Below are 12,080 nucleotides of genomic sequence, written 5' to 3'. Positions count from 1 at the left end.
ACATGTATTACAGTCATTTTCATCCAGTGAAAATGTGTCATGTTTCCAACAGAACATGCAGCGCACACATAAACTTTACATTCTGTTTGTACGTAGACTTGGCACCAATGTTGAAACCCCAGTCATCCTGCAGGGCCCTACGTTTGTTTCTGAGCTGCTTCACGAAAAACAGCATTTAGAAAGAGCTCGTGGGAGTGGGGAATCTGTTAACGACTCAACAAAAATATTAATCTCCTCATGAAGTTCACTGCAGGGAGACCTATAAACCGAGGATTGATGCGGAAATACATTTGCTCGGTGAATTGTGCTGTCAGGCAGAGGTTGCGACAAGGCAAGGTTTGCAGTTGCACTGACAAGCACTGATTGGGAGGATTCTCCAATTACCTCCGAAGGTTTTGCACAAGTTTTTTTTTTTTAATTTCTTTTTTTTTTCTCTCTTTTTTTTGTTGTTTGTTTAGCAGAGGCCAAGGTGACGCTGTTCACTAACATCCCAGTGGGCAGGCACCTATACACCGACCCGCAAAATGGACCTGGGAGTTTTTCCACCTCCTCAGCAGCTGCTGACCAACACCCCTCCGTCCCTCACCCACCCACAGCGGTGGAACCAACCTGAGAGGCTGCCACTCCTTTCAGAGCTGTTGTGGGAGCTGGTGGTGCTGAAATCCTGTGACTGGTTGTGTGGCAATCTATTAGCCAGTCCCTCAGCCACGCGGTAGTCAGGGATGTAAAGCAAGGCTAAGGGTTAAAGGGCAAAGGTCACAGTGGCATCGTGTGATTAGTTGACAGCACAAGCACATGCAACGCATGCAGTTAGCAAGTCAGCGGCAGATGTGGTGGGGCAGCAAGTTTTAATTTATTAATTTATTTTTTAATGTATGCCTAGCCTAGCCTAAGGGAAGGCAGCGGGCTTGGTGAGTAGCACAGGACAAGGAGGATTAAAAGCACGGAACAGTATATTTTGAGATTGTGTGAGGTTCAGCACACATGCAAGGTATGTAAGCATTAGTTACCGTAAATATGAACAGTGTCTCATGTACTAAAAGGATTTTTCTAATTCATGCATAGATGATATAGTACGAAGCCAAGGGCTCTGGAAAATAAGAGCCGTCATTACCATTGTTGCCTTTGCCTTGGTCTGGGAGAGAGTAACCAAATCCCATCAGGTCATTCTTTTGCTGAATTGAGCTTTTCCACTGAGGATCAGGTAGGTCGACGGCCAACTCATGGATGCTGTTGGAATGCAGTATCTGGGTGGTGGCATATGGTGTAGCTTGCGTTATTTGGCTGGAACTGTTGTAACTAGTTTTTGTGGTGAAGTCAATGCTGCTGTAAATGGCTCCATCAGAAAGCATAGTAGCAGTTTTATCTCCTTGCCCTGGCACTGGTGGCAGCACATCTGTGGTGAACATAGGGGAATGAAACAAATCATTGATGCACAGGAAGCCTGAAAGTATCAAGATTTAAGATGAAAAATAAATGTGTCATTTTGCACGTTTGCATTTCAGCTGAGAGGTCCATGAGCCAATGAAGGGAAGATGATGTACAACCACGGCCAAGCTATCAGCATCTGTGACAGGCCTACCACTTGTCCTTCACGTCTCACTGCTTAAAACTATCTTTTTTTTTTTTTTTTTTTTTTTTTTTTTTTATATACCTTCAACTGTGAAAGTGAAGTTTGGAATATTTCTCTACTGAAGAATGTTTTCAATTGTTCACTCTATGTCAGAACCAATGAAACTGTCTGGGCTTCAGGGAAATGATGAAAGGAGTGAATCTACAAATTGCAGAGGAAACTTTCCCAGCAAATATGTAGCAAAACTCATAAATGGATGCCAAAGCTCTCAAAGTAATTTTTTTCAAGGGCATCACCTTGACTTCCTTGAAGTTTTATGCATTACCTTACCTAATTTCTTTTTGACATTAGCTAGTACATTTCTCCTTCTATACAAAAGAAAAACCTGACAAAACCAAGTTGTTCCTGATATGTAAAAGAAAATCTGTTATTCTGAAGGGATTAAAGTGATCAGTCTCTTAAAATGGCAAAACAGTGTCGATAATGGAGAACAACTTGTTCATGTACTCCAGTACATTTGCCTGAAAAACAGTACAGCGTATTTAACTAAATATCTGTTGACTTTTCTACATCTTTTGAATCCTATCACATACTACAATTTGTACCTTTAATCAGTTAGATTGGCAATCTCTCTCCTTACTAAACATTGTAGTGACCTTTGCTGGTGGAATACTAGATTTAGAAGCTGAGACTACTGAAGTGTAAAGAATCTAATGATGACTGGCATGATGTCCCAAGGAGAACTACAGCTCAGCAGATAACCCCCTTCCTGCTGTCTCAAAGGTCAATATATCAAATGGTACTACTTTTACAATTTATTTAGACTCTGAAAAGTTGAATCCATTCTGGAATTTACTTGTTAGAAAAATGCATCATTTATATGCCATTTGCTTTATATAGCCAGATGGCAGATATGGATTCCAACTGTTAGATGATGTTAGATGTACGTGAGATAATACATATTCCTATGGTGAGGATGTTCAGATCCCGTTCTAGGTATCAGACATTTTTATATACATTAAACCACAGAGAGAAAAGATGATTTGTGCACCTAGACAATGGTTTAAGCTCAGTTCCAGGCTCAGACGTCAGATGTGGGTTTTGTGGAACCTCAGGGAATACAGTTGTTCTCTCACTGTCTCAAGACTTTCCCAGCAAGGAGATATGATACCATAGCCTCCTCCCACTGTTTGTTTGCTCATTTGTTTGTTTGATCGGTTTGGCTTTTTTCCCCCTGGGATGAACATTAAGACCAGAGAACTATATTCTACTGCATTCATGTGTGTAAAAGTGAACATTTTAATATGGACCCTAATAACATCTGCAGTCTCAGGGCAACAACGTAATACTAACAATAAGTATGGCAATAACAAGTGCTCAGTAGACAGACTGCAGAAACAGATTAAATTTGGGTCTATCAGAGCATGATCTGTTTTTGCAGACAACAACAACATGGAAATGGACACAGTCAAGTATTTAAAATGCCTTAATTGTATTAACTTATATCTGCAGATAAATGGTAAGTGCAAAAAAATTACAATTAATGCAAACTACAGGTCATATTTCAAAATCAGGTTATTACTATCTTTCTGCACACATCCAATGCGCTTTTTAGGGGAAATACGCAATCAGAAAAGCATCTATGTGCAAATACAGGATGAGATTTGAGAGCCAAGTGCAGTCCTATCTTTCCTGTGTTTCATCCACAATATGCAGATTTTTCCTTTCAACAGCTGGTTTCATCAAAGTATAATGGATTGCAGTTTAGTAAATAAATTCTGTTGTTAATATATAAAATGAAGTAAGTCCAGCTCAACCTGCCTGCATTGGATTTGCAGACTCATAGAAGTAAAAGCTAGCAAAATGTTCATCTCTCAAGTACTCAGACATGCATCTATTAGAGCACGCTTCTGGTAACTGAAGAGGTATCATCGCTATACAGTCATTTTAAAATACAAACCCACATTTGCACTGGCCTGAAAGGGAAGTTGCATAGCTTCCCACTAGCCAAGAATTTTCAGTCATTCTTACTAATAAGCTGTGGTTCTCCAAACATTCTGGGAATTCTCAGTACAACCACAGACTACTTTTTTTACCTCAAAGAGCTATTAAAGTGCTATTTGACAAAGTGCCATAATCACCTAGTAAAAATCAAGTGCGATTTTCCCACCAAGTTGTTCTAGCAAAAAAAACCACATTGTACATTTCAGACCAAAGATGAACACACATTTCCTACTGGATGCTTTCCCAAAAACTCTCCAAGATCTACATTGTTCTGTAACTCTTGAGATAAATGAAATGGTGCTGAAATACTTTCTTATGGAAGCTCTGTCTTGCTGCCTTGGGAGATGCAGTACCACTTTGTGGCCTTACAGGACTCGCAACCTCACCTGTGCTTCCCACTCATAGCCTTGCTCCCAAATGCCCATCTAGGACACAATGTGGATTTCACTCTTAAAGACAATGTAGACCTGCCTGCCTCAGCTTCTGAATTTCCAGAGTGATTGATTGTCACCTTACTGTTTTCAAAATTTTTACAAAGGTCTTATCACAGACCTTTTAACAAGTAAAAGAGGCTCAAGCTCTATCTATACAGTTAATTCATGTTAAAAGACATCTGACTTGTAATCCATCTTTAATGTAGAAGCATCCAAACTCAACTGCTGAAACAGATAGGGATAAGTGGTCCCAGAACAGCCAGAACGAAATGGTCAGCACAACTGTAAAGATCATGGGTGGAACTAAGCTGTTGAATTTCAAAATATAACTGTTGCATCTCTTGGACAAATTTGAACCTGTGCCTCATCCACATTGAAGCCAAAAGCTTTAAAACATGCTTCCAGTTTCAGTCATATAGAGCCAAATGCTAAAAGCAAATGGTAATTTTTCTGTATCATGTGAGCTTCTGAAAAGATGGAAAAGTACTGAAGGGTTTTATTTTCAAGATATTAATGACAAAGCAGCTGGTATATATCCAGTTGCCTTCTAAATATTACCAAAAGTTTTGCTTATTTTATAATATTTCTGTAAAAAAAGACCTTTAGAATATTTTTATATGGAAAATAAATCTAGAGCGTTTTGTTATAAATTTTAAGTCACAGTAGTAAAACTACAGGCAAGAAGTTCTGCATGGGAACATATAACCAGTGTACGGGGATGGTCTTCAGAAGCAGATTCTGCTATAGTTCACAACTGAATTCTTTCCACATTTATCAGTTTGATGGGTTTCTAGATTTTTTGCATTTTAAGATATTTTTAATATATACAGTTGTCTTGATTTTTATTGACTTATTGATGTTTTAAAAATATTGTTATACACATTTATATTAGGAAGTTTTGTTCTGAACACCACTATGCAGAACTGTTATAAAATCACAGAAACCAAGAAGTAACAGACAGATGTCAGTATTACTACGACTTTTAAAAATCCCAACCATGTATCCTGAAAGTCCCATTTGAGTAGAATGTTTGAAAGAAAATAACCCCTCTAGAGATTCATCACCATAATTATAAATCATTACCTCATATCCCCAAAGGGGCCCCCTCAACTCAAAATGGAAATAAAACCCTAAAAAACCTAAATAGTTTCCTTTTATGTATTCATTCTGCCAATAAGCACGAAAGTTGCGAGGCCTTCTTCGTGGATTATGGCTGAGACCAAGAGCAGTCCCTCAGCAGGAAGGGGATGGGCAAGATGACAGCAACAGTATTCTTCCGTCCTTCTCCTGCTGAAGGAACATCCTTCCTGCATGCCCCGAGGAGTTCTCTGCTCTTATGACATCCTCTATCCCTGGCTACATTGCCCTGCACAGCAGATTGCTCATCGTCATACAAAAGGGAATAAGCCTGAGCAACAAATACATTTCTCTCGAGATGATAAGCAGATCCTGTCTCACCACTGTGGGGTATGTTACAAACTAGACCTACGTTTTGAAGAAGTAAAAAGAGACAAAGCAAAATGAACATTTTAAAGTCAATTTTAAACCAAAACTTAAGTCAAACATATAAAGAACTATAATGATAAAAATATTACAGTGTTTATCATAGATGTTAACTAACAGAAGCCTATTATATTTTATACACTGAGTGAATAAAACGAAACCTACCTCCACGACCAAAATTGCCAAGATCATTGGGTCCACTAGTGCTGTTGTTTACCGGCAGACTTGTGGCAGGCCAAGAGTCTGCAAGCCAAGGATAACTGGGGTCACTTGCATTCAACAGACCTGGTCGGCTGAAGCAGAATAAGAAAAAAAGATATGCACACAAATACATATATATTTACAAAATTAAAATATCTTAGAGAACTAGTGATTGATCATATATTGCTGTTCTCCTAACACCATAGGTAACAAATATTTAGGAGACTTTAATTTATTTCAAATTAAAATTGTGTAGCCTTTGATGATTTAAAGACCTTGAGCAGTTAATTAAGGTTATATACAAATCAACTTTGTCAGTAGAACTGGGACTAGGCATCCGTCGTGATTCTGCCAGAATCCAAATGAACTCCGTTGTCTGTGTGAAACAGGGGTTAGGCAGCACCATCATGGGATCCTACACCAGGGCTGCATGATAAATTACCACCTCAAGGGAGCCATCACTCAAACTGATTGCTCCATATCAGCCATTTCCAGGACTTTGGGCTACTATTTCTTCCTTGCCTTGCATCCTAAATGCACGCCTGTCATCTACAGGCTGGTAACTCTTTCTATGAGAGCTCTTGGATGGTTTAGAGGCAAACAGGTCTGAGTAGGATTAATGGAAAGTCCACAGCTATCTTTATCTGCCACTGCTGCATGGCTTTTACGTCCCTGTAACTCCCAGCTTTGAGTGCAGTATTAAACAGCGAGTATGTTGAAAGAAGGTACACTCAGGCCAGAAGGCACTGCGTCTCTCTCACCCCAGCATACACAGCCAGAAATTTAGCAAGGCAGGTGGGTTGTTTGTGTTTGTATTTAACAGGAAAACCAAATCATTTCCTAAAGACACCCTTTTCCCCCAAACGAAAACTAAAACCTATCCACCGTTCTGCGGCTTTTCTAGGTTATTAATGTACTCATGAAGTTGGAGCAACATCTCCAATCATTGTATGTTATAGACCCCCGCCTGGTACAATCCCTAAGAGAAACATCGGTTTCTATGGAAACGACAATAAGAAGACCCAGCCGCTTTCTTGCCACATCTACTCGCTCTCATTAGGCTTAATCTCTTTTTGCTAAAATATTGATTAAATGGGAGATTGGAAGTTATTACCAGGGCCTAATTACAATCTCCATATTGGCAAAGAGAAAATAGATGAGGATATATGGGCCCGTTATCAGCTTTTATCAATTTCAATTGAGTAGCCAAAGTTGTGGAATCCAGTCCTATCAATCTACAGCCTATTCATCATCCATGAATCATTTATTTTGTGATCGATTAAGTGTAATTGTTCACTCACAGCAATTTAGGGGGAGCCAATAAGGAGTCTTAAACAACAGCAACTTCATTTGCTAATGTCTAATTAATGCAATAAACATCCTGGTAACAAATGAACACATTCCTTGTGATATTTACTACTCATTTCTTCCAGGGCATCTGGGAGATATGAAACATCTGGGCTTGATTCCTCCAAAGTGCACAACAGATAGGTCATTAAACCTTGTGGTAAGCTACTTAACTCCTCCTAGTGTTGTCAGTCTTCCCAATAATCAGTTATCACCCAAGTGCATTTTTCAGATCCCTAATTTTAGAAATAAATATGATGGAAAGACCTTTATGCAAAGAAACATACCTTCCATTGCTCATTAGTCCTCCATCTCCTCTTTGGAAAGTGACTGTGTTTTGGTTGGAAAAACAAAACAAACAAACATACACACACACACATATATGCACACACATATAAGACAGGGAAAAATCCATTAGTAATAATTAAAAGTAAAATTCAAACTACTCAGTGTCTGACATTGGAGGCCCCTTGGCATCATCACATAATAAAGTACAGAAATTATAAGAAAAGGATAAAACACATTAGGGTTACAATTTGTTGAGGATTTCACTGCATGTTACTGATTAACATCAATTTGCTCTGTAGCTTGCAAGGCAAACCGGCCGCCTGGGCAAAAGGCCTGAATTTAGCACAGCCTTCTTCATATGACTTTGCGTTGCAAGCCTGAGCCATGTGATGAAATTGTTTTCTTGGCATGCTTTTGCTTCAGCACATAATGACATTGCACCAGTGAGTTAATAACATCATGTCGTAATGCAGTAATATAATGTCACCACACAAATATGCCATTTCCCAGGACAAATACAAAGAGGTGGCAGCTCTATTAAAGCTGAAGGGGTGAAAAAAAAGCATACAGCTGTACCATTTCCATTAGAAGTACAGTATAAGAACGAGCACCCACACATAAATGCATACACGCCAGTATCACTGGGAAGAAAAAGCGTTTCCAGTCTGGCCATGGGGGATGCCAAGGACATATTCAGAGGCAGACAATTGTTTTTATGGCTCTGTTCATGGGTGTTTGACAAAACCCAGCCTGTTTCTTATCTATCTTAATAACAGGATTACATTTCAGGGCAATATAGGTAAACCCACATTACTGGTGAGATGCTAATTGACAACATTTGATGCTCCTTTTTTAAGCACTGGCAAATATTTTGAATCAAGGCCAACAGACTACTCTGGTTCTCAGTGGCGATATCTCATTATTTATTGCCAGGCATAGATAAGGCAGACTATTAAATTGTATCAATGTCCTGGACACCTGCATCCTTACAGGCCCCTGACAAGATGAAGGTTTGGATTTCAGGGAGAAATAGAAGAGTCTGTGGCCAGTTTAATTTAAAATAGTCCTTGTTTTGGAAATAGTATTTACCTTTGTAAGACAGATATTCCCATCGCTAAATTATAGCTCCCAGAGTATCTGCATGATTTTCCAAATATTGGTCCAAACTACACTAATTCAAGATTAGGCTTCCTATTATACACCATTCTAATGAGACAAAATTACTACAAGCAATAGAAATGCTGTGATCATTAAAAAAAAAAAAAAAGCGATGACGTAAACTCACTGGGAAAATACTTCTGACAACTTATAGTATCCTTGTCACTTTATTAACTCCTAGGTAATTTCACAGTCTGCATTCAGCAAAGGGGAAAAACTGGCCCCTCTGGAAGCCCTGCTGGAAGAGTGCTTGGGTAGGGTGATTAATTATCCTTCACTGCAGAACAGACTAATATCAATATCAGAAAATCACTGCAGTCATATGTCAAATCAAAATGGTTAATAGCTGAATTTTGAAAGCATGTGATCAAAACAATTAATGAAAAGAAAATAAAAATGCAAGTATGGGAAGTATTAAATAAATGTCTGTTTTGAGAAACAAGACATTGTAAAACATTGCAGCTAATTAATTTCAGAGCTGAAGCTACTTTCATTCACATTGCTTCTAACAGGCTGTCAACTGACTGTATCACTCGTTACTTAAGAGTGAATAATCTGAAGTGCTGTGGATATCACGTGTGAATATGCAAAGAGGTGGGTACTGCCTGGCTGTGTTTCAAAGCTTGTTGGTCAAAAGTACATTAGATGCTATTTCCTTTCCCCTCCCCCCCTTCAAATTTAATACTCCATTTCTCCAACTTTCCACATGTGTCAAAGTGACAAGAAGTAAGGAAAATGGGAAACAAATGCACATTCAGTAACAACCCTTATAAATAAAGTTTACAGATTTAAGGGAATTCCAGTAAAACATATTTTTTGAAAACTTCTTGGGATTAATGCTCTTGTTTAGACTATTGTAAAGTAACGTTGTCATCACTTGTACAGCACATACAGGTGTGTGAGATTTTAACCGTGCATGTCATATGGGGAAAAAAATCTATACCTGTGGTCTTCAAAATATTTATATCCCTTGTGTATCTTTATAAAACAAAGCTAAAATGGGGGAGCTAGTATGAGACTGCAGCAAGGTTTGCCAGGCACATTTTACTTGCTGTGCAGTGAGGTATGGAAGAAACTCCCAGGCATGCTGCGAGAAACATATCAAGACACAACATCAAACCCTCTTCACTAGAGCCATAATTGCTGCAGATTGGCTGTAGCATATACGCTTGTTGAGAAGAGACAGGTATCACAGCATTTACTTTTCTATCTGTGTATCCCGGTGGTAGCAACTGTTTCCTGATTTTTTTTCCCCATGTTAAATAATCTTACACCCTCCCAATACAAACATCGTTTTTAGAAGAAAGGTTCAGAACTTGTCTTGCGGTGATGTTTTTCCTGGGGAAGACTATGCCTGGCTTATGTGATGTGTATGCAACGGGGAAGGAATACAGGTTCTTTCATTCACCCTCCACCCTATATACCAGTGCACAGATGGTTATCATCTTCATGAGAAAACAAACAAGGAAGTATCTTAGTTACTGTTCTTGGTGGAAAAGGCTCTGGCGTAACAACTAAGCTTGCTAAAATTACTCTTGAAATGTGGACATGTCATCAGGATGTTACAGAAAAAAAAATCATATTCCTGATGGCACCCATAAATGGGCTACCTGAGGCTGGATAGAGAAGGTGCCTTTCTTTTAGCATCAATATTGTGAAAGGAAAGACAGCTAACAACAGAAGATATGGTCAGGCTGCCAACACAAGCACTATGTTTATCATTCCTGCCGTACGTTTTGTCAGCATTTTTGCCAGCAGTTTGATTTCTGCAATTACAAAACAAGTCTAAACGCCTGAATAGGAGCATACTTAATGCAATGCAGGCTTGTAGATGTCACTGTAAAAATAAAACACACAGACAGCTGGCTTTATTCATCCTGTCTCCACTTCAAAAAGAAGCAGAGCAATTTCAAGGGGTAACATAAGAGGAGGAAGGGAAGGATGTCCCTACCACTGACCCACCCATCTCCCTTGCTTTTTATCACTGAGGAAGCAAAAAAGCTCTTTCAGCACTCTTTGCATCTGATATATGTTCTTAAAAAGGCTGAAGACCTGCAGGGATGAGATTGGTTTTCAAAAGGAGATGAAAAAAATATTCTCTGCATAAAAAGCCTTTGAAGGAATCCCCACCAGCTTATACTTCAAGGGCTGTAAAAATGCAGAAATATAATCCAAAATGCATTTTAAATGCATAAATATTTAAGTAAATTACATTGTATATATTTGTATGAAAAACAGCATATGTTAAGGAGCTTTTCACATGCTTTTTGTTAAATATATAAGGAGGTACCCAAACCATTTACTAATATTGTCTGACAAGGTTAAACTTAATCTTCATGCCTGCTAGAACTGGAAAAATACGAATGTACAGTAAGTTGACATTCTGAGGCAAGAAAGCTTTAGAAAGCTTTCTTTATGACTATCTCTAGTAGGCCACATTTTCCTACTGCAAATGAAAACTTTAATGTTGCCAGTCAAGTCTCATTCCTTTTCTGATAAGCTGTTCCTCAAATATGAATGCAGATTAATTCTCTTTTAATAAGCATTAACACAGAACAGATAATCAGAATATAAAAATTCCATCAAATCTTCTGTCTACCTTTGGATGATTCTGTCAAATAATTTATCCTCATTTAACAGTTTCAGGAGTTGCACATAAAATGTGTGGCATTCCATAATTCTCTATCTATTTTTCATTTGGTTTTGTTTACTCAGTTTCATGAAATCTTTAATCCCAAGGAGCACTAATCACTAAATAAGCTTACCTACTCATAAGTGAAAATACATATTTATTTTGTTTGCATGACTGATGGTCTAGACACTTGAAAACACCTGAGTATTCAGGTGAGCGGGTACTGGCACAACAATGAGTTTGAGGGCACAGGAAAGATAAGCAGATAAATGTAATTTCTCTTATTTCTACAAATGGGTTCCATGCCTTTGCTGTATAAGTCCTTATACCAATATATGAAAAGAGAATTGTAACTTCCAGTCCAAAATAAACAAATTCCGTTCTGTCACTGTAATAGGCGAATGAAATAATTTATCTATTATATGAGAAGTGGTCAGATATTTCTTCTGTGTGATCTATCTTTTCTTGTACCATGTAGAAACTTACAGTGTGTGTTTATATCCAGGCAATCTGAGTAGAGGGTAAGCATAAAAAAAAAATACCAAAACAATGCAGCAGTACTTTAGCTTTCACAGAAACTCACAGAAGTAAGACCAGTCCATCCTTTATTTCATAGAACAGATGACTGAAAAGGGGCAACATTTGTATTTAGTGCCTCTGTGCCAGATTTGCGTTTGCTGATAGTATGTCACGGTCTTGAAAAAGTATACTTCTTGTAGAGCTGCAGATGATGACGCTACCACTTACCAGTAGTAATCTAACTAACATAGTTGAAAATCATATATTTTGTAGTACTGGTATTACTGTGAATCAGTGCCTGGTGAGTCATGATGGGGGAAAGGGAAGTGGAGGAATAGGGGTGTACAGAATTGTGGCTCAGTAACTTCTGAAATCAGTTCAACTGATAGTAAGTAAAAAGATTTAGCTATGATTTTCAACG

General features: G+C 38.4%; 1 protein-coding gene across 3 annotated transcripts in view; it reads right to left on the bottom strand.

Annotated features, from left to right (window-relative positions):
- ROBO2 (roundabout guidance receptor 2) overlaps positions 1-12,080 on the bottom strand; it is a 497,184-nt gene that overhangs the window by 66,257 nt on the left and 418,847 nt on the right. For all 3 annotated transcript variants that reach the window (XM_080374488.1, XM_080374489.1, XM_080374487.1), the window contains 3 exons: positions 7,350-7,392; positions 5,680-5,807; positions 1,115-1,396 (listed from right to left, as the gene is read on the bottom strand). In XM_080374488.1, coding sequence (XP_080230614.1) covers positions 1,115-1,396; positions 5,680-5,807; positions 7,350-7,392 — 453 coding nt within the window. The remainder of the gene's footprint in view (positions 1-1,114; positions 1,397-5,679; positions 5,808-7,349; positions 7,393-12,080) is intronic.

This window comes from Falco punctatus (assembly GCF_963210335.1).
Source record: "Falco punctatus genome assembly, chromosome: 2".
Lineage (NCBI taxonomy): Eukaryota > Metazoa > Chordata > Aves > Falconiformes > Falconidae > Falco > Falco punctatus.
This window is presented reverse-complemented; position numbering and strand designations above follow the sequence as displayed.